Here is a 22,449-nt window from a genome sequence, read left to right as displayed (position 1 = left end):
CGCCCCCGCCCCCGCCCCCCAGGGCTGTCGCTAGTCACTGACTCCCGCCCGCCCCGCCCCGGGCCTGGGGACCAGCCGCAGCCGCTCACTCACCAAAGGGCGCGATGATGGGGCAGGTGATGCTGTAGGCCATGATGACGGTGAACACGCACAGCAGCCACGCGTACATGGCTCCGAACTCAAACTCGAAGGCCTGGTGCTGGGGCGAGGCGGGGGAGGGGGGGCGCTGAGAGACTGGCCTGTCCTCACACCCCGCCAGCGCACTCGGTGACAGGGACAGGGCGGAGGAGGCCTTCAGAAACAGCTACTCCACGCGGGGCTGCTTTGCGCCGCTGCTGTTTCTTTTTAGGTGTTTTTAAAACATCTTCTATTTATTCATTTTCCCTTTTGTTGCCCTTGTTGTTTTTTATTGTTGTTGTAGTTATTACTGTTGTCATTGATGTCGTCGTTGTTGGATAGGACAGAGAGGAATGGAGAGAGGAGGGGAAGACAGAGAGGGGGAGAGAAAGATGGACCCCTGCAGACCTGCTTCACCGCCTGTGAAGCGACCTCCCTGCAGGTGGGCTTTGTGCCTCCTGACAAGCCTCCTCGTTTCGCCCCATCCCACCCACCCAGGCACCAGCATTTGTGCTGTGAATCCCGTTTGCCCCGCAGACCATCCCGCAGACGTGGCGGCGGGCCTAGCTCCAGCACTGTGCCTCCTAGCTGTGAGCCTTGGGCTTAACGTCCTGCGACCCCACAGCGCCAGATCCAGGGACTCTCAGAACACACCCGCATGGCCCCCGTGGGGCTCTGTGGGAATGGACACCCATGGAAGAGGAGCGGGCTGATTTTGGCGGGCATGTGTGTCATCAGACCGGACACAATGCCAAAGCTGGGCTGGGGAGCCAGCATAAAGGTTCTGCAAAAATGCTGAGTGCCTGAGGCTCCGGTGTTCTCAGGTTCGATCCCCATCGTCACCGTGTAAGCCAGAGCTGGGCTGGGCTCTGGTGAAAACAAGGACAAAAACAACAGAAAGGCAACAGTCCCGACCCTCCTGCAGCCCAAGAGTCAGGCGGAGGACAGGAGAGCCCTGCCTCGTCCACACAGCCTCAGCCCCAGGCCTCTGCTGCCTGCAGTGGTGGGTGACCTGGGGCCTGTGGAGGGTCCTTGCACCTGGGGCCACCCGCTTGCCCGCACCTGCTTGACGTTCCTGCGGTCGGCTGCCGTCTTGGCCACGAGCATGCGGAAGGTGTAGAGGATGAGCCCGGGCAGCCGCAGCAGCTCCATGCCGTTGCCCACGAAAGCCGAGGCAATGACATAGTTCACAAAGAAGGCGCCCTGGTCGGGCAGGAACACGCACCTGGGGGAGCGGGTGGCGTGTGAGCCGGGGGCCAGGAGGCCTCCTTGCAGCCCCTGATGGGGAGACGGCCCTGGACCCGGCTGGGCAAGGGCACAGAGAAGCAAAGCAGGTGTAGCCATGCCGTGGGCTGACGACAGGGGACTTAGAAGTCCCTGAACGAGCGGGTCGGGCGGTAGCACAGCGGGTGTGAAGCGCAAGGACCGGCAGAAGGATCCGGGTTCGAGCCCCCCGGCTCCCCACCTGCAGGGGAGTCGCTTCACAGACGGTGAAGCAGGTCTGCAGGTGTCTTTCTCTCCCCCTCTCTGTCTTCCCCTCCTTTCTCCGCTTCTCTCTGTCCTATCTAACAACAACAACAATAATAACTACAACAACAATAAAAAAACAACAAGGGCAACAAAAAGGAAAATAAATATTTTTAAACAATTAAAAAAAAAAGAAGCAGCTAAGACTCAGTGTGCCTTGTAATTCTGGAGTGGGTGGTTCATTGGGTAACTTAAGCTTTTTTTTATAATTTATTTATTGGCTAGAGACAGAAACTGAGAAAGGGAAGGTGAAGGCAAGGTTGAGAGGGAGGGAGGGGGGAAGAGAGAGTCCTGCTTCACCTGGGGCTTGAACCTGGGTCCTTGCACATGATACATGTATGCTCAATTGGGCACACCAGCACCCAGCCCTCAGTGGGTGATTTTTCAAACCCTGGGTCCACCTGGGCTCAGGGAGAGAGGGACTGTGGACAGTCCATATCTGGGGCTTGAGGAGATGCAAAGGAGTCTTCCAGGGGGGCTAAGAGAGGAGAGCCCTGAGGGCCGCCCCCAAAACCCCAAGGAGACAGCTTCCATCAGGAGGCACCCAGCCAGTCTGATGTTGCCAGAAGCCCGCCTCCAGTGAGGACTGAGCATGGCCACTGTGTCTGGTAACCCGGAAGCACTTACTCATCTCACAAGGGCTGGCTGGTTGTCTGTCTCTGTGACTGCCGGTTTCCATGCCAACCTGACCCAGCAAGAACCCACCTAAAATAACTCCCAGTACCCTCCAGGTAACACACCCAGCCTCCTCTATAAATAGTTTTTGGAAAGTTGAGCCTGAGCCTCAGGGTCTACCATTAAACCCCAGCCAGTATGCCTCGAAAGGGCGAGAGAATAACCATCTCTGAACCTCAGGCCTTTTTATCTATAAGATGGAGCTAATAATAGCATAAGCACTGAATATGAGCATGTCTTCTTAACTAATGAGTACTGCTATACAGAGTGTCATACAAGTGGAAACTACTAACAAGGACACATATCAGCAGCAAGTTTAACTCCATTCACCTGCCAAAGAAAAATTTTAAATACCCAGACCAAAGCACAAGGACCAGCATAAGGATCCTGGTTCGAGCCCCCGGCTCCCCACCTGCAGGGGAGTCGCTTCACAAGCGGTGAAGCAGGTCTGCAGGTGTCTTATCTTTCTCTCCCCCTCTCTGTCTTCCCCTCCTCTCTCCATTTCTCTCTGTCCTATCCAACTACAACAACAATAATAACTACAACAATAATAAAACAACAAGGGCAACAAAAGGGAATAAATAAACATTTTAAAAATAATAATAATAAAACAAAATTAAAATCCCCAGACCAGAAAGTCAATCTGGCTGTGGCATTCAAGCACTGTTCTCCTCCCCTCTCCCAGACCAGCAGTTCCTTTTCCCTATGAGGCCATGTGCTCGGTAAATAAGTTTCAGAGAAGGAAAGAGACCGCTGCTAATTGAGTTCTGACTTAACCGATGAACCACATCTCTGCGTGCTCAGCACAAAATGGGTCAGTTCCCACAGGCTCGCCTCAGCCAGCCCAGCAGGGAAGTCTCTGGAAGGAGGAGGGTGTCCACCCTGGGCCACACCCATCCTCCTCCACACAGCCCCACACAGCCCCAGCGCCTGCAGAACGTCACCAGGCTGGAGAGTCAGCTTGGCGGGTACTTACTCCAGCCTGACAGAGGTCTCCGCGGAAGTCTTATCAAAGAGCCACCGAAAGAAAAAATCCAGACTGAAAAATAAACGGACCCCAGAGGAATTAACTTCCGGCACAGCATTGGATCCCTACATGTCTTTTCTTCTCTTTCTTTTCTTCTTTCTCTAAAAGCAGGCTGAATCCCCAGACCAATATTCTTTCTCCAACATGCAACTTCCTACAGTGTCACATGACACTGCTGTTACACAGAAACCTCCCTCCTGAGCTGGACAAAGCTGAATTCGAATGTTGTAATAAGTTTCATTTTCAAGTGTTTTCTTTCTAATTAAAAAGGTCACCCAACATCACCATCCCACTGTACTGGAAAAAAAAAAAGAAAAGAAAAATTAAAAAGTAGTTTTTTTGTTTTTAAACAGAAGATCCTACATCCAGAAGAGTTGAGAGACCAGTAGAACTGCACCCCAAAGGAGGGTAGCAGAGGGGTTCGTACCCACCGCCGGGCCACTCCCACTGTCCCCGGCACAGGGCTCTGGAGGTGGCGTACCTGGTGAGGCCGAGGGAAGGCAGAATCAACACCATAAAGATCAGGAAGATGTACACCTTGGTCACCACGATCCGGTTTTCCCCAGACCTGCAGGTGGTCAGAGGTGAGTGCTCACAGGGCCTCTCCCCCTCCCCCCCCATACTCCCAGATGCCAGCAGTCAGGCCCCAGCTGTGCAGCCACTGCCCTGGGCGAGCTCCCCCGCACTCACTTGGTCCAGTGAGACTCCAGCAGCGTGGAGTAGTAAACGATGGTGGGGAGCAGGGCCGAGAAGGACCACAGGAGGAGGGTGGGGAAGAACTGGCTGATGATGGGGTCCTGGAAATCGAGTCCAAAGCAGAAGGGGTGTGTGGGGGTGGGGCACCCTGTGGGACACGGGCTCTGAGGTCCTCGGCTGCTGGTCATCTTTCCTACGGGATCTGTACCTTACAGTCAAGTGACAGATGCTCACTGCTGGCGGATAAGCACCGTCAGTTGTGTTTACTGGAAAAACTGCCAAGAAATACACTTCAAACTCACGGAGTTCAGAGTCCCAAGTATGAAGTGTAGCCAGCATTAGGAGACACCCAGACTGCACCAGGCACAGGGCTGGCTCTGGGGGCCAAGAGTGACCAAATCCTACCTGTATTTCCTACTTTTCTTCCTTTTTAAAAGTTTTATTGGGCAGGGGCAGATAGCATAATGGTGATGCAAAAAGACTCTCATACCTGAGGCTCCATGTTCAATCCCCTGCACTACCATAAGCCAGAGCTGAGCAGTGCTCTGGTGTTTCTCTCTCTCTCTCTCTCTCTCTCTGCATCTCTCTCAAACATAAAATTAAAATGAAATAAAATGAAAAACATATTAATTTTTTTTTATTTTGTTGTCAGCATGGTTATGGCTAGGCCTTGGTGCCTACACTACAAATCCACCAATCCCAGCAGCCATTTCTCCCCCTTTCTTTTATTTAATAAAGACAGGGAGAATTGAGAGGGGAGGAGGAGACAGAGGGAGAAAGAGAGAGAGGCACCTACAGCACTGCTTCACTACTTCACTGCTTCACTACTCATGAAGCGTCCACCCAGCAGGTGGGGATCAGGGGCTTGACCCTGGATCTTTGTGCCTGGTGATGTGCATTCAACCAGAGGCACCACCTCCTGGTCCTGTCTCCCACCTTTTGAGGGTCCGCATCAGACCACTTCACTCTATGGGATACCGACATCAGTACCCTTCTTCACTAGCTGGGAGAAATCCAAGAGGTAGCAAAGCTTCTTCTCTGAAACAACCTTACTTACACAGACCCTGTATCACCACTAAGGTATTACATCACTCTGTTCTATCATATGATGTCATTGTGTCATCTCATTATGTCATATCATTCCTGCTCTTACTACATTATTCATGTCTAGTTAGGTTATCTTTATAACTCTTATTTTTAAGATGATTTGATGGGTAGTTTGGGGGTCTGGGAACGTGCAAAAATGTCCCATGAAAAATAATGGTAATTGCCACTCTCCGTGGCATCACCTGGGTTCACAGAAGGGTTCTAAAACACTGCTCTGGGGTATCAAGGGTACTCTAAGTAGTATTATTAGAAAGTCATTGCTATAAATGTGGCCATGCCTTGTTGCTCAGGGCTCAAAGGCACAGGCACTCACTAATAAAAGAAAGAAAGAAAGAAAGAAAGAAAGAAAGAAAGAAAGAAAGAAAGAAAGAAAGAAAGAAAAGCATAAAAATTAAAAAGCGGGGGTTGGGCGGTGGCGCAGTGGGTTAAGCGCATGTGGCGCAAAGCGCAGGAACCGGCATAAGGATCCCGGTTCGAGCCCCCGGCTCCCCACCTGCAGGGGAGTCGCTTCACAGGCGGTGAAGCAGGTCTGCAGGTGTCTATCTTTCTCTCCCCTTCTCTGTCTTCCCCTCCTCTCTCCATTTCTCTCTGTCCTATCCAACAACGAATTGCGTCAACAAGGGCAATTAATAATAACCACAACGAAGCTACAACAAGGGCAACAAAAGAGGGGGAAAAAAATGGCCTCCAGGAGCGGTGGATTCATGGCGCAGGCACCGAGCCCAGCAATAACCCTGGAGGAGGAAAAAAAAAAAATTAAAAAGCACGGGAGTCGGGCGGTAGCGCAGCGGGTTAAGCACACGTGGCGCAAAGTACAAGGACCGGAGTAAGCATCCCGGTTCGAGCCCCTGGCTCCCCACCTGCAGGGGAGTCGCTTCACAGGCAGTGAACCAGTTCTGCAGGTGTCTATCTTTCTCTCCCCCTCTCTGTTTCTCTCTGTCCTATCCAACAACGATGACATCAATAACAACAACAATAAAAACAAGGGCAGCAAAAGGGAATAAATAAATATTTTAAAAAGTTTTAAAAGTTAAAAAGCACAAGTAGACAAAGCAGCAAGACTTCCTGACTGAGTGCCGCCTGCCCCACCCCCATTCCTTGGCTCTCAGGTCGTCCCTGCCCACCACACCCTCTTGCCAACAGCCCTCCTGGGAGCCCTGCAGAGCAGTCACTCACATTCAGCGCGTGGATGGGCTTGGTGACATTGAACTTGTCCATGGTGGACAGGATGATGGAGGGTGTGGTCAGGAAAAATAGCGCCACGAAGAGTATGAAGTTGATGCCCAGCCACTGTAGCCACCAGCGGAAGCCCTGGACAGAGAGGTTCTTCCTGCAAATGGGAGCACATGGGTGGGGGGTAGGGGGGATCATCTCCCAGGCACAGCCTCCAGGCCTCCTTTAGTGCCCGGGCTAAAGTAGACCAGAAGGTCCCACACAGTGCCCGGGCTGAGGCAGACCAGAAGGTCCCACACAGTGCCCGGGCTGAGGCAGACCAGAAGGCCCCACACAGTGCCCGGGCTGAGGCAGACCAGAAGGTCCCACACAGTGCCCGGGCTGAGGCAGACCAGAAGGTCCCACACAGTGCCCGGGCTGAGGCAGACCAGAAGGCCCCACACAGTGCCCGGGCTGAGGCAGACCAGAAGGCCCCACACAGTGCCCGGGCTGAGGCAGACCAGAAGGCCCCACACAGTGCCCGGGCTGAGGCAGACCAGAAGGTCCCACACAGTGCCCAGGCTGAGGTAGTTGGGGGGTCTGCTCTGAGTGTAGACACACAGCCACATCACGGAGCCTGTGCCTCAGGCCCAGAGAGATACAGAAGCACATGGATCTGCCTGAAAGCCAGGCCACTCCCTTGCCACCAGGTGAGCAGGGCAGCCCCTCCACGGTCTCCTTCCCACCTTCTCTCAGCCTATGGACTCACCAGCAGATGTCCTCAGGGTAGGTGGCAAAAGTGACGGTCCACTTGGAGGGGCAGAGCTCCCTGCTGTGGGAGGACGGCTGGGGCTCCCCTTTGCAGCGCAAGCCCTGACACTTGCAGGCGTTGAAATCCTTGAGGATGCTACAGGGAATGTGGAGAGAGTGGCTCCATGTGCATACACACACACACACACACACACGAAGCAGATGGACTATGGGGGGGCAGTGAGGGGATTGTGGCACACGGCCCTTTATTAATTATCGCGGTCAAAGCCAGGCTCCCTATATCCTCTGAGCTCCCTTTCCAGCCTGGGGTTCGAATCCCCTTTCACAGATAAGGAAACAGAGCTGGGTTTTGCCTGCAATGTGTGAGTCCTCCTCTCACCCTGTGAGAACTGCCCCCAACACACCGCCCCTCCTTGGGGCCACCCCCTCCGCTCAGGACACCCGAGTACCTGTCCCCTCATGCCAACCCGGCCACTGCTCTGACTTTTCTAAGCCGTCACTCCTCCCCAAGCCTCACTCACAGAGTCCACTGTTCCCTTCCTCAGACTCCCAACCCAGCACCTCCATGATGCCAGCTCCTTCCTCCCCTGGACTCTCCCAGAGCACCCCGGTTACCCCAGAGTCAACACACGGCATCCAGAAAGACCTGGGGAGCGGCCACACTCACTAGGTGGCCATGGACTTCTCCTGGAAGGTGATGAAGGCCATCCCCAGGGGCTGCTCTTGGACCCTGTGCTCCTCCTCCTCCGTCCTCTCCACCAGTCGTTCCTTCAGGCGAGTGTAGTAGGAGATGGCATCTTCCTGCCGGAGCACACAGTCCTGGTCGTGACGTGGCCCTGGGCAGGCATCAGGAGGACCCTAGCCCCCAGGTTCGCCCCCTCACCCGCTCACAGCCCTGCACTTCACAGCAGCAGAAGTGACCACAGGGCTTGGGGTTGATGAGCGTCCGCTGGCCGGTCTTGGCCTGCAGGCTGGTGTAATAGTTCAGGCTCTTCTCCGCCTTGTTTCTATGGGTTCAGAGGCGACCGTCAGAGACCCAAGGGGCACAGCTCTCCCAGCTCGGGCCCTGCCTGCCCTTACCTCTCCTTGCACAGGTAAAGCAGCTTGGCCACGTTGAAGCACAGCTGGACCTCGACCACCTCACATGTGGGGTAGGCGTCCCTGTAGCCAGAGACAACAGAGCCATGGGGTAAGAGAACCCAGCTGAGGTCACTTGTTCAGGCCCCTGGCCCCCAGCTGTAGGGGGGAAGCTTTACAGTGAAACCGTGCTGCAGGCATCTCTCCTTCTCTCTCTCTCTCTATCTACTTGCCCCTTCCCTCTCGATTCTGTCTCTAATCAGTAAATAATATATATTTAAAAGAAATGAAATAGTTAAAAAAAAAGACAATCCTAGGAGAGAGACCCCCCAAATGTCTAAGGATGTCAGCTGAGTCCCCTCCCCTCTGTCCCTCACCGGAATGTGCAGGGGTGGGGGGAGGTCTGCAGTTCCCCACAGAGGCCCCGTGCTCAGCAGTGTGAGTGGGTCAGCCTGGAAGTGCCAGGCGGCTGCATGTGTTGTTACGTGAGCAGGCAACCCCTCACCTCCCCACCCGCCTGAAGGAACAGCCCTGCCCGTGCCCCTGTCCTGTCTGCCTTGGGTCAGCACCAATGCAATCCGCGACTCTCCACAAGGTCACTGACTAACGTGAACAAAGTGCCCTGGGCCCAGAACACATCAGCACGCACGTTACAGTCGCAGCAAATACTCGTAATCAAGTGGTACACATGGCACTGAAGGCCAGATCCCAGCAGGGGCCTGACGTCTCTCACCCTCAGCACAGCCCGTGAGGCACTTTTGTCTTTCCAGCCAGGGGCTCACAGATGTGGGATTTCATGGCTCCTGGCAGACATCTTTCTTTTTTGAGAGTGAGAGACAGAGAGGGAGAGAGAACCAAAGAGGGAGAGGACGACAGAGAGAGGAACAGACGCCAGAGCATCACCCACTGCCTAAACCCCCGTCTCCCGTGCAAGTGCTCCCCACATGTGCAGGCTCGAACCCCAGCCCTTGGACATGGTAGTGTGTACTCTGGGGTAAGCTGTCTCTAGGGCCTGTAAGTTCTTTTGTTTGTTTATTTTTTTATTATTTATTCCCTTTTGTTGCCCTTGTTGTTTTATTGTTGTAGTTATTATTGATGCCATCATTGTTGGATAGGGCAGAGAGAAATGGAGAGAGGAGAGGAAGACAGAGAGGGGGAGAGAAAGACAGACACCTGCAGACCTGCTTCACCGCCTGTACCCCAGGCCCCTCCACTCCTGGGACCGGCTCTGCTCAAGACCCACCCGCTCCCCTCAAGCTGGTGCAGAGAGTCTGGGGTGCTTGAGACACCCGTATGTAGGCATGCCTGCCGTGACCTGGGCTAGGCTCCCTCAGTCGCCTGAGGCCCCTCCACAGCACCAGCAGAACCGCCACCTGGCAGCCACTCAACACCTGTGCAGCACAGCCAGGTGCCACTCGGGGCTCAGCCGATGCCCAGCTGGCAGACAGCATGGATACGGGGGAGAGGGGCCTGCCCGCCCTCTCCTGCCTCCCTGCTCACCGGAAGTGGCTCTCCACCACCTCCTTCTTGGCATCTTTGGGGAGTCCTGTGATGAACAGTGTCCGTCTCACCTGCCAGAGAAGCAGACAGAGGAGTGAGTGGAGCGGGCAGGGTGAGGGGGACCCCGCACTGCCTTCAGCATCCGGTGGAAGACTCGGGGCTCTCCACATAGCACCCCCTCACAGGCTGCCCCAAGCACACACCCCCAAAGCCGTTCTCCAAGCAGGTCTGCAGGTGTCTGTCTTTCTCTCCCCCTCTGTCTTCCCCTCCTCTCTCCATTGCTCTCTGTTCTATCCAGCAACAAACAACATCAACAACAACAATAACCACAACAAGGCTAAAACAAGGGCAACAAAAGGGGAAAAAAAATGGCCTCCACGAGCAGTGGATTCAAGGTGCAGGCACTGAGCCCCAACAGTAACCCTGGAGGCAAAAAAAAAAAAAAGAATCAGGAGTGATGGAGGCCAGGTTGTGGCACACTTGGTTAAGTGCACACATTATAATCAGCAAGGACCTGGGTTCAAGCCCCTGGTCCCCACCCGCAGGGGGGAAGCTTCACAAGTGAAGCAAAGCTGCAGGTGTCTCTCTGTGTCTTTCCTTCTCTCCTCTCAATTTCTCTCCGTCTTTATCCAATAAAAGAAAAACAAGTATCAATGACAAGCCCACCTGACCCCCCCAAATGTCTTAACATCTGAGAGGAGGGTGAAATTCTCTAAATTCTAAAACCATGTTATAAAAACAGCTGGTAGAGTACAGGCCTTGTGAGTCAAAGGCTCTGGGTTTGATCCCCAGAACTACATGCACCTGAGTGGCATCTCTCTCTCTCTCTCTTTTCCCATCTCTGTCTCACCTGAAGTAAATATTACAAGAAATAAGGATGCAGTGCCCACTTTGAGTGCTAATATCTGAGATTCCAGAGGCCCCGTACTCAACTCCCGGCTGCCATGGTCTTAGGGCTCCCACGCCCCCAGCGCAGCCCACTCACCAGGTTCTCCTCTTTATATTTGATGGACTGCATGTGGTGCCGCATGAAGCCTACGGTGAGGAAGAGATAGACGACCCCGAAGACCGTGTGCAGCCAGAGGAGGTGGTTCCTGGGGGTGCGGGGGTGAGGGGGAAACACCTCAGCCGTCAGAGCCGTGCTCCCCGGCCGGGCTGGGGGTCTAAGTGCTGGATTGGATTCCCCTCATGACAGGCATTTCTGGTGGAGGCCACGCAGCTGGGCCCCCGTCCCCCACAGCACGTGTCCTAGAAGCCCACCCAGTCCTGTTCTCACGGATGAAGCCCAGATCATGCACAGGGCCCATGAGCTTCCTAACGTCCTCGTGTCCCCACCCCACACACTCACTCGGTCTGTAGGTTTGCTATTGTTGTCCTCCCAAAGCTGTACGGATCTTTGTCTGCAAAAAAAGCATGACAAGAAGAAGAACGAGAAGAAGAAGGAGAAAAATGAGAAGAGAAAGAAGAAGACGACATACTGCTCCTAAGATTTTTGTGAAAATGTTGGTGATTATCCTTGGGGGAGGGGGAGCACTGACCTTTGGTGGTGGACGTGGTGTGGGACTGTACCTCTAATCTTAACAATCCTGTAAACTACTACTAATCACACACACACACACACACACACACTCACACACATACTCTCTCACACACACACACACACACACTCACACACACACATACTCTCTCTCTCTCTCTCTCTCTCTCTCACACACACACACACATACACACACACTGTATCCTCTAATCTTAACAATCCTGTAAACTACTACTAATCACACACACACACACACACACACACTCACACACCCTCACACACACACTCACACACACACTCATACACACACACTCACACTCACTCACATACACACACTCACACACACACATACTCACACACACACACTCACACACTCACACACACACTCTCACACACACACACACTCACACACACTCATACACACACACTCATACACACACACTCACATACACACTCACACACACACACACACACACACACACACACGGGAAAAAGAATCTTGGAGCTAGTGAAACAGCTGACTTGGATAGTATGCTGCTTTGCCATGTCTGTGACCCCTGTTTGAACCCCACCCCACTGCATCGGAGGGAGCGTTGGTGCTCTGGTCTCTTTCACCCCCCTCTCTCTTTCTCTCTGCTTTCTGTCTAAGGCTCTAAGGTCTGGGCCAGCTGTGGGGTGGGGTCCTCTCTGAGTCTGTGATCAGATGGAAAAGCTCAAAAAGCTTCTTGTGAACTTGAGACTGAACCCCTTCAGGGACTACCCCCCCCACCCACCCATGACAGAGAAGGGCAGGGACCCCGTACCCAGCAGGTCCCCCGAGAGGTTGACAGGCAGGATGACGCACAAGGACAAGCAGCTGACCACCACCAGCAGGAAGATGAGGTGTCTCTGGAAGGACAGGTAGTGGACGGCATCCTCCCCACACCACTCCAGGATCTGCTCGTCACTGCCGAGAGACAGACAGACACACACACACACACTCTTCAGTGGCGGGCACAGCTCTCAGTACCCTCGTCTCCCTTAGTCCCACACAGTCCTAGGTGGTTGGTTCAAATTGTCTCCCCCTTATTATTATTGTTGTTGTTATCATTTACGTACGAAGTAGAGGTTCAGAAAAACTGCAGGCTGGGGAGGCAGCTCTGCAGTGGGGCACATGTCTTGCAAGCATGAGGTCCTGGGTTCAAGCCCCAGCACAGCATTTCAAAAAAAAAAGAGGGCCCTCTGGTGGCACATCTGGTTGAGCACACAAATCATAATGCAAAAGGACCCAGGTTCAAGCCCCCGGTCCCCACCCGCAGGGGGAAAGCTTCACGACTGGTGAAGCAGGGCTGCAGGTGTCTCTCTCTCCCTCTGTTAACTCCCTTTTCCTCTCAATTTTCCTCTTTCCTATCAAATCAATACTTTTTAAGTGAGAAGAAAAAAATAAGAAGGGAGGGAGGGATGAAGAGAGGAGAAATCACTCCCTGGGCGGGCAGGCGGGCGGAGGCTTGCTATGCATCTGGGCCGGATTTAAGCCCTGAAACCCCATGAGAGGTGTTGCAGCACCGGAGGAAGCCCCAGGGCTGTGGTGGCATCCCTGCTTCTCTCTGTCTGAATAAAAAAGGAGCCCAGGAGCCATGCAACTGCACAGCACGAGGCTGTGGGTGTACAACAAAGAAAAAGCTGCAGGGGCTGGGAGGCGGCGCACCTGGTGGAGCGCACATTACAATGTGAACAGAAGGACCCGGGTTTGAGCCCCCAGTCCCCACCTGCAAGGGAAACGCTTCGGTGGAACAGGGCTGCAGGAGTCTATCTCTCTCCCTCTCTACCATCCCCCTTCCCTCTCGATTGCTGTCTGCCTCTACCCAATAAATAAATAAAGATCATGACAAAAATAAAGTAAAACCAGGTTGGAAAAAACAGCAAAAGCCTTTGCAGTCAGCTCTAGCTTAGGATAGCAGGCCTGTGAGGTGATGTCCCCAGCCTGCCCTTCCAGCAGCCACCAGCCCTGGGTCTCCAGGACCACTTGGAATGACGGGACACCTGTGAACGCGGCTCTCCCTTGGCCCCTTCCTGCTCTTGTGACGGTGAGGCGCCATTGCAGAAACAGCTGCAAGGACTCTCTGAAGGGCACTGGCAGCTGGCAGCGTGTCCAGGCTTGGGGCTGGAGGTGGGGCACGTGGCTCAGCCACCTGGGACTGGCAGGTGCCCAAGATACGCTCCCAGGCCAGAGGGAGAACTCCCCTCCCATCCCCGGACAGCACATTCGCCATGCACACGACCCAGGCCTGGGCCCAGCCCCCACTACCCTGGAGTAAGCGTATTTCCTGCTCTCCCCCACCCCACTTCTGTCTGAACAAGTCAGCCTGGTGGGGTCAGGTGGTACTGCACCTGGTTAAGTGCTCACATTACCGTGCGCAAGGACCCAGGTTCAAACCTTTGGCCCCCACCTGCAGGGGGAAAGCTTCACAAGTGGTGAAGCGGGGCTGCAGGTGTCTCTCTCTCTCTCTCTCCTTTTGGATCTCCTCCTCCCTCTCAATTTCTCTGTCTCTATCCAATAATAAACAAATTAAAAATATTTTTTTTAAAAAAGTCAGCCTTGGGACTGGGTAATGGCACACCTGGTTGAGCGCACATGTTGCAATGTGCAAGGACCCAGGTTTGAGCCCCCAGTCCCCACCTGCAGGGGGAAAGCTTCACAAGTGGTAAAGCAGGGCTGCAGGGGTCTCTCTCCCTCTCTATAAGCCCCTTCCCTCTTGATTTCTGCTTTGTCTCTGTCCAATAAATAAAGATAATAAATTTTTAAAAATTAAGTCAGCCTGGAGTGAAGTCCCAGAAATGACACACACACACACACACACACACACGCTTCCCAATGGTACACCCTTTTACTGTTTAGTTGGGCAACAAAGATTTGCACCACTTTGAAAATCAACCACCAAAATAATCTACACCATTTGCCACCCAAAATATCCATGACCATAAAAACCAACAAGGCAGGGAGTCAGGCAGAAGCGCAGAGGGTTAAGCACAGGGGGTGCAAAGCGCAAGGAACGGAATAAGGATCCCAGTTTGAGCCCCCAGCTCCCCACCTGCAGGGGAGTCACTTCACAGGTGGTGAAGCAGGTCTGCAGGTGTCTCTCTTTCTCTCCCCCTCTCTGTCTTCCCCTCCTCTCTCCATTTCTCTCTGTCCTATCCAACAATGACATCAACAATAACTACAACAACAATAAAAACAGTGGCAACAAAAAGGAAATAAATATTTTTTTTTAAAACCATCAAGGCAATGATTTTCAAACAAAGTTTGAGGTCTTCTGTTTTTGCTCTTGGTTTCTTTTTTCTATCTTGTTGTTTGAGCCCCGTCTCTGACTTGACCACAAAGCAGGGTGTGGTTTGGCAAAAGGAAACTGAGAGGCCTCTTGAAGCTCAGGTGAAAACTATCGCTGTGGGCAGCTGTTAAAGTTTAATTGTGACTTTTTTTTTCTTAAAGGCAAAAAGATGGGCCGGGCAGTGGTGCACCTGGTTAAGCAGGCATAATACAAAGTGCAAGGACCCTGGTTTGAGCACCCCGCTCCCCACCTGCAGGGGGAGGAGGGAAAGCTTCAGGACCAGTGAAGCAGGTCTGTAGGTGTGTCTCTTGTTTCTCTCCCTCTCTACCTCCCCCCTCTCTCAATTTCTCTCTGTTCTAGCCAATAAAATGGAAAAAAACGGCCACACGGGCGAGGACCCCCGACCAGCAGCAGCCATGGAGGTGGCTGGCCCAGGCTAGATGAGCCTTCACAGGCCATGTGATGGCGGCACTTGGGCTTTTATGCACGTGCTGGGCTTTTTCACACCTGAGCACAATGTGAACAAGCAGCTCAGTGACAAGATTTGGGGAAGGTCAGGGAGAGATGAGGCCAGCGGGTCTGCCTCTCTCAGCCCTCCCGCTCCCTCCTGAAACCCCTCCTCCAAGGCCTGTTGGCTTCTGCTACTGCCAGTGCCCCAGGCCCACGCCCTCCACACGTCCTCTCACATACTGTGGACCCATGTGGTACCGCAGAGCAGGTGGGATTCTCACCCTCTTGAGTAGACAGAGGGACCTCATAGGGAGAGGGAGAGAGGAGAAAAGGGAAGAGAGAGAGAGAGAGAGGAGAGAGGGGGGAGAGACAGAGGGGGGAGAGAGAGAGAAGAGAGGGAAGGAGGGAGGGAGATGTGAGAGAGGGGAGAGAGAGGGAGAGAGAAAGAGGGAGAGAGGAGAGAGGGGAGAGAGAGAGAAGGAGGGAGAGAGATGTGAGAAAGAGGTGAGAGAGAGAGGAGAGGGGGAGAGAGAGCGCACCTGACTGGTATCCAGCAGCTAACACATTACATCAGCTTTTTTAAAAAAATTTTTTTATATTTATTTTCCCTTTTGTTGCCCTTTTTTTTTTTTTTTTTTTTGTACCAGAGCACTGCTCAGCTCTGGCGCTCTGGCTTATGGTGGTGCAAGGGACTGAACCTGGGACTTTGGAGCCTCAGGCACTAGAGTCTCTTTGCATAACCATTATGCTATCTACCCCCACTCGCCCTTGTCTTTTTATTTTTATTTATTTATTTATTTATTTATTTATTCCCTTTTGTTGCCCTTGTTGTTTTTTTATTGTTGTAGTTATTATTGTTGTTGTCGTTGTTGGATAGGACAGAGAGAAATGGAGAGAGGAGGGGAAGACAGAGACGGGGAGAGAAAGACAGACACCTGCAGACCTGCTTCACCGCCTGTGAAGTGACTCCCCTGCAGGTGGGGAGCCGGGGCTCGAACCGGGATCCTTATGCCGGTCCTTGTGCTTTGCGCCACCTGCACTTAACCCGCTGCGCTACAGCCCGACTCCCCGGTCTTTTTATTTTTAATTGTCATTGTAGTTATTGTTGTTGTTGTTATTGATGTCATCATTGTTGGATAGGACAGAGAGAAATGGAGAGAGCAGGGGAAGACAGAGAAGGGAAGAGAAAGATAGACACCTGCAGACCTGCTTCACCGCCTGTGAAGTGACTCCCCTGCAGGTGGGGAGCCGGGGGCTCAAACCAGGATCCTTACTACAGTCCTTGCTCTTTGCGCCACGTGCGCTTAACCAGCTATGCTACTGCCTGACTCTCTGCATCAGCTTTTAAGGGCCAGGCGGTGACATACCTTGTTGAGTGAAAAGACATAGGTTCGAGCCCCCAGTCTGTACCCGCAGTGGGGAAGCTCCATAGGCAATGAAGCAGGGCTGCTGGTGTCTGTCTCTCTCCCTATCTACTTTTCTCCCTTTCAATCTGTCTCCAAAAGTGAAATTTTAAAAAAATAATAACATAATTAGCTTTTAAGATTTTGTCTTCATAGTTCAATATCTCTCTGTCAAATGGGGTACACCCTACGATCACAGCGGGTCACAGTCTGGGAATTCTGCCAGTCTTCATGCTATGAAGTCTTTTTTTTTTTTGAGGGAAATGGGGAGAGAGAAAGAAAGACACCTATAGACCTCCTTCACTGCCAGTGAAGTGTCCTGCCTGCAGGTTGGGAGCAGAGGGCCTGAACCCGGATCCTTGCACACGGCTACAGCTGTGCTGAACCAGGTGTGCCTACAGCCGCCGCCCCCCACCATGAAGTCATTCTAACAACGGCGCCTCAGAGGTAAGGAGCAGCAAGTCAGGAGTCTCGCTCTTTCCACCACACCTGAGGCAGCCGATGGGCTCTTAATTACTAAGCATCTTTCTCAGATTCCTCGGCAAGTTGTTAAAACAGAAAGGCTTCGGCCAAACAAGCTATCGATGTATTAAACAATGACTATTTTTCCCCCTCCTCGTATCTTCAAAGGCGTGTAAAACTGCCTAGACCAGGCAAACATATCAGTGTTAGATATTTTTTAAGTATTCACTTATAAATTAGGGGGAGAGAGACAGAGAAACGGCTTCAAGGAGAGCCCAGATTTCACTTCTCCGGGTCACATGCACACGACGCACACGGCTGCCCGTGCTGTACTCACTGCAGGCGGAAGATGGCCGTCAGCCAGGGGCAGCATCCCTGCAAAGAGGGAGACCGGGAATTAGCTTCCTCTTCAGGAGACAGAAGGAATCCGTCTCCTTGACATTAAATAGCCACCTAGACTTCTGCTAGATACAGGCAGAGCTCGTCTCCCAAATGCATCACACAGTCTGCGTGCTCCCCGCTCCTGGAAGCCCTGTGGAATTTTCCAGAACACTGACAGCTTGGGGAACTGCACCAGCCCTGGGGTCAGCTCAGGAAGACCTCTGGGCTCAGACACCTGCTGAAGCTCAGGGCGGCTCTGGGGGAACTGACATGGGCTCTGTCTGCTTGGTTCAGAACGACAGAATGAGTAGTGGGGCCAAGGAAAAAGAGTTAAGTCAGATGGACTAGAGAGTTCCCTGGGGTGGGATTTCAAGAAAGGAAGAAGGTGTCTGGAGGTCTGATGGCCCCTGGCATCTCTTACACTTCCCGCTCCCTAAAGCTGGTAGGTTACCAGTGGGGATGGACAGCTTCTCATCTCTCACTGGACTGTTTCTACTGGGTAGCAGGCAGTGGGGAGCAGGCCTGGGTGACACGTGCTTCCTGCCCACATGGGCGAGCCAATTACTGCACATCACACAAAGCCAGGACTGGAAGATTAAGGGCCAAGGGGGTGGGCACTGTGGACCTAGATAAGCACTCACGTTAGCCATGCACAAAGACCAGGCTCAAGCCCCTGCTCCCCACCTGCAAGGAGGAAGCTTCACTAGTGGTCAAGCAGGTCTGCAGGTGTCTTTCACTATCCTCCCCCCTCCCCTCCCCTCTCAATCTCTTTTTATCTTATTAAAAAAACAAACAAACAAACAAAAACCAAGGGCCAGGACCACTGGAAGTCCCACAGCCTTCTCTCTGGGAGTTCACCCAGTCCCGGGACCCCAGGCCACCAAGCTGCCATTTTCCCCGTGGCAGTTCCCAAGTTCAGGTCCCTTTGTCAGTACTGAGCTCTCACCAGCACTCGCTACTTAAGACCCAAGGTACTAAGTTAGCACATGAACAGAAATATGGATACCTTCCCCCAAGCCTTACTGCCCGTTCCCCTCCACCACACCCTATGCTCCCATCACAACCACACTGTGTGCCTCAGATACCAACCAGCTCACTCTCAAAGTCACGCTGCCCTAGGGAGGACGAGGACGAGGATGACAGCCTCTGGAACCTGGACTCGCTACAAAGACAAAAGGGAAAATGACAGATAATTAAAAAAAAAAAAAAACACCTAAGAAAGGTATCTCCAGTATCTTGCTGCCTCTCAGAGCTCAGGACACCAAGGCACTCACTGGCCAAGACACAATATATCTAACTGACTCTGGGAAATCCAGACAAGGGCAAGGAACGTTCTGGAATCTGTGATCTCTGGGGCAGCTGCAAGGCATCCGTTTCTGCTGCTGTCTCTCCTCCCACCCCAGCTCCGCCACACTTCGAGTGGAAAGACTGTCTCTGCTTTCCACAGCCCAATGAGACTGGGGTCTGAGTGAGATCAGGGAAGGCTCCAGGACAACAAGCACCCTTTTCCTCACAGCCCAAGGTCCCTGGAAGGGGCAGCGTGACAATAAAAAAGACACCAGTGACCAGAGGATTCCCCCACACGGGCTAAGGCTCCAGCACAGCTGATGCCAGGGACCTTACCCCATAACACGCCAGGGCTTACACAAGAGGCAGAGCAGAGATGGTGAGGAAAGACATGTCCTCTGTGGGCAGCCTGGGCAGCAGAGCGGACATGTTCCCCCCCCTTTTTTTTTTGCCTCCAGAGTTATCCCCTAGGGCTCAGCTGGCACTACGAATCCATTGCTCCTGGTAGCCATTTTTTCCTCGCCCCCCCCCCATTTTATTTGATAGGACAGATAGTGAGAGAGAAAAGAGAGACACCTGCAGACCTGTTTAAAAATTTAAAAAAAATTTTTTTTTGATTATCTTTATTTATTGGATAGAGACAGCCAGAAATCAAGAGGGAAGGGGGTGATAGGGAGAGAGACAGTGAGACACCTGCAGCCCTGCTTCACCACTGGCAAAGCTTTCCCCCTGCAGGTGGGGACCAGGGGGCTCGAACCCAGATACTTGTGCATTGTAATACATGCGCTCAACCAAGTGTGCCACCACCTGCCCCCCCCAATTTTTTTAAATTTATCTATTATTGGATAGAGTCAGAGAGAAATTGAGAGGGGAGGGAGAGGGAAAGAAGAAAGACAGAGACATACCTGCAGCCCCACTTCACCACTCATGAAGCTTTCCCCCTGCAGGTGGGGACCAGGGTCTTGAACCTGGGTAACTGAGTACTGTAGTGTGTGCGCGTAACCAGGTGCACCACTGCCTGGCCCCTCAGACCTGCTTCACCCCTTGTGAAGTGTCCCCACTGCAGGTAGGGAGCAGGGGGCTCGAACCGGTTCTTTGTGTGGGCAGACACGGCCTTTCCCCACACTTCCTGCTGCCACACCTGCCACAAGGTCAGGGCTAAGTGCCGCTGGGAAGGCCAGCTGAGCAGGAGAGCTCAGCATCCCCTTGAGGTGGGGACACAGACAGCAGAGGGGGGGACATGTGAGGGCCGGGGGCGATCTTCCCACGAGGCCGAGTCTGGCACGGAGCTGGGAAGAGGAGAGGACTGGAGCCTGGCCCCGACCCCGCTCAGGCACCAGGGAAGCTCAGTTCGGAGGAGAAACACCTGACAATGTTCCAGGTGGGGACAAGAAAGCGGCCCCCTCCTCTGTGGGCCAGGGAGCCCTGAGCACCTAAAGCAGCCAGGCTTCCTCTGCCGTCTGAACCACAGCAAGTGCGTGACCACAGCCAGCCAGACCCCAGAGAGCTGCACGGGCCAGCCTGGGCCTTCACTTTGTCAGAGATGCTTCAGGCACCGCGCCACCTCCCGGGCCGCTGGTCCTGTCTTTCTTACTGACACATCAGTGGTGAGGCCAGGTCTGTAGTGCAGGGCAGAGGGAAGTTTTTGCCACAGGCCTGATGGATCCGCTCAGAGATGCCACCCAACAGCATGGGAATCACTGGCGGGAGCCTTCAAAAGCCCTCAGTGCATCCCAGTGCGTGCGCCCCTTCCCCCACAAACAGTCTGTCTCTGTCTCTCTCTGTCTCTCTCCAGGTGTTTCTTACCTGCCTGCTTCTGACACCAGGGCAATGCGGCCATAATCCCAGAATCTTCTTCTTATGATAGCAAACACCAATATTAGAAACTGAAAACAGAAGAGAAACCAAGGTAAAGCACATGGATGGCTTCTCTTTTTCTTTTTTCTTGATTACACCACTCCTAGAAGACTTTTTTTTTCCCCAAATAGCAGAGACACAGAGACAGAGAGAGATTCCACGGCACTGCTCCACCACTCATGAAGCTCCTCCTTTGCATGGCGTTTCCATGGTGGCTCGGGGCTTGAACCCAGGTCCTCCTAGCACAGGAATGTGTGCTCTCCAGTGGGTGACCATCTCCCAGCCCCTGTGATGACTTGGGCAAAGGCCCAGCAAGGGTGCTGAGCTGCCCAACGTCACACAGCTCATCTGTCTGAGGCTTCGCACACCCCTCCATGTCACAAAGCCACAGACGCACATGCGCACATGCACACACACACACAGGCTCTGCTCCTCATGCTGGAGGCAGATGACAGTGTGTGCTCCCCCCAGCCTGGCACTGCCTCCAGCAGCCCCCCAGCTGCCTGGGGACCAGCCCCATCCAGCATATGATGTCACTTTTCATTTTAACTCCAGAACTGACGTGGCAGAGCACCCCCAGGCTGAGCTGGAAGGGGACATCCCCATTTTACTTCGAGCTTGGTTCTGTGGGAGGCAGCCCTGGGCAACTGTGCCCACAGAGACCAGGCTCCTCTGGCTAGCTCAGGCCTCACAAACCGGTGTCCCCAGCAGGCCCACGTGCAGCTCCAGGATCTGGCCCCACAGAGCTCTCTAAACTTCTCTGAACTCTGAAACCCTGTGGTGCTATTGGTTTTACTTAGTTTGGCTCTTAATCAAAACTCTATCACTCTAGTTCACCTCCTCCCTCCCACCACGGCCACCTTGGCCTGCTCCTGACCTCCTTCTCCTTCCCTCCTTCCCTCTGAGCTGAGCCCCACAGAGGTGAGAGCTCTCTCTGCAGCCTGGTGCTTCCCGAGTCAGAACCAGGGTCCTCAGTGTGGGTGTTGTTTTCCTGAAGGAAGTCTAACTGCCCCCACCTGCATGGGGGGAACATCCGGAATGGTGAAGCAAGTCTGCAGGTCTCTCTCCTCCTCCTCCCCTCTCAGTTTCCGTCTATCCAATACATAAATAAATAAAATATAGATAAAGAAAAAAAAACCCAACTGGCCTGGACCCCAGAGGGCAAGAGGGCTCATGGAATGTTCTGGAAATGGAAGGGGACATTGGGGACAGGTTTGCTAAGGCAGGAGAGCCATGCTGTGTGACCACCACAGAGGCCACTCTCCTGTGCCCGCCTCCCCCACCCACAGCTGGTGCCCTCACTTCCTGCACTGTGGACAACCTCCAGACCCATGCTGGAAGCCCCCCAACTCACTGACTCTTCTGCAGCCTCTCTATAGCTTCCTGCAACAAGCACTGCCCCCCGCCCCCAGCTCGCCTCACCACAGAGCTGCTCTGCCCCAAACCCACCATCCTCCAAACATGGCTGTCAGTCTGCCCCGGGCCACTGCCTGCCCACTCTCTCTCCAGACTCTCCCCTGCCTGCATATACGGGGTTACACTGCCACCCACCGATCTGGCCTACCCCTCTCAACTAAGGCGGTGGCAGTCTGACACCGTGGGACCCTTTTGATAAAAAAACAGAAATAAGTGGGAGTCGGGCGGCAGCACAGCAGGTTAAGCGCACGTGGCACAAAGCGCAAGGACCGGCTTAAGGATCCCGGTTCAAGCCCCCGGCTCCCCACCTGCAGGGGAGACACTTCACAGGTGGTAAAGCAAGTCTGCAGGTGTCTGTATTTCTCTCCCCCTCTCTGTCTTCCCCTCCTCTCTCCATTTCTCTCTGTCCTATCCAACAACAATGACATCAATAATAACTACAACAATAAAACAACAAGGGCAACAAAAAAAGGGAATAAATAAATAAACATAAAATTTTTTTTAAAAATCCTTAGCTGGATTAAAACAAAAAAACAAGTGTCTGGCAAGCTCCCACATTAGGCCCTCAGAGAACCATCCAGCAAAAACCTCCAGCAGCCACTCAGACCTCAACCCCAGGGGGAAAAAATCCAACGGGGGCAACCCCACTCCCTGCTTGTAAGCGCCTGTGCTGGACTCTCAGCCCTCCCTCGGGATCAG

General features: G+C 53.3%; 1 protein-coding gene across 2 annotated transcripts in view; it reads right to left on the bottom strand.

Annotated features, from left to right (window-relative positions):
* The window catches only part of TMEM63A (transmembrane protein 63A), a 32,345-nt gene that overhangs the window by 5,001 nt on the left and 4,895 nt on the right, over positions 1 to 22,449 (bottom strand). For both annotated transcript variants that reach the window (XM_060192424.1, XM_060192425.1), the window contains exons 4-20: positions 20,284 to 20,363; positions 18,280 to 18,352; positions 17,147 to 17,184; positions 11,990 to 12,132; positions 10,998 to 11,049; positions 10,635 to 10,743; positions 9,650 to 9,720; positions 8,153 to 8,233; positions 7,956 to 8,079; positions 7,740 to 7,873; positions 7,071 to 7,208; positions 6,326 to 6,479; positions 4,037 to 4,143; positions 3,828 to 3,914; positions 3,296 to 3,358; positions 1,180 to 1,342; positions 94 to 199 (exon numbers count right to left, since the gene is read on the bottom strand). In XM_060192424.1, coding sequence (XP_060048407.1) covers positions 94 to 199; positions 1,180 to 1,342; positions 3,296 to 3,358; positions 3,828 to 3,914; positions 4,037 to 4,143; positions 6,326 to 6,479; positions 7,071 to 7,208; positions 7,740 to 7,873; positions 7,956 to 8,079; positions 8,153 to 8,233; positions 9,650 to 9,720; positions 10,635 to 10,743; positions 10,998 to 11,049; positions 11,990 to 12,132; positions 17,147 to 17,184; positions 18,280 to 18,352; positions 20,284 to 20,363 — 1,723 coding nt within the window. The remainder of the gene's footprint in view (positions 1 to 93; positions 200 to 1,179; positions 1,343 to 3,295; positions 3,359 to 3,827; positions 3,915 to 4,036; positions 4,144 to 6,325; positions 6,480 to 7,070; positions 7,209 to 7,739; positions 7,874 to 7,955; positions 8,080 to 8,152; positions 8,234 to 9,649; positions 9,721 to 10,634; positions 10,744 to 10,997; positions 11,050 to 11,989; positions 12,133 to 17,146; positions 17,185 to 18,279; positions 18,353 to 20,283; positions 20,364 to 22,449) is intronic.

Source organism: Erinaceus europaeus, chromosome 6 (genome assembly GCF_950295315.1).
Source record: "Erinaceus europaeus chromosome 6, mEriEur2.1, whole genome shotgun sequence".
Taxonomy (NCBI): Eukaryota; Metazoa; Chordata; class Mammalia; order Eulipotyphla; family Erinaceidae; genus Erinaceus; species Erinaceus europaeus.
This window is presented reverse-complemented; position numbering and strand designations above follow the sequence as displayed.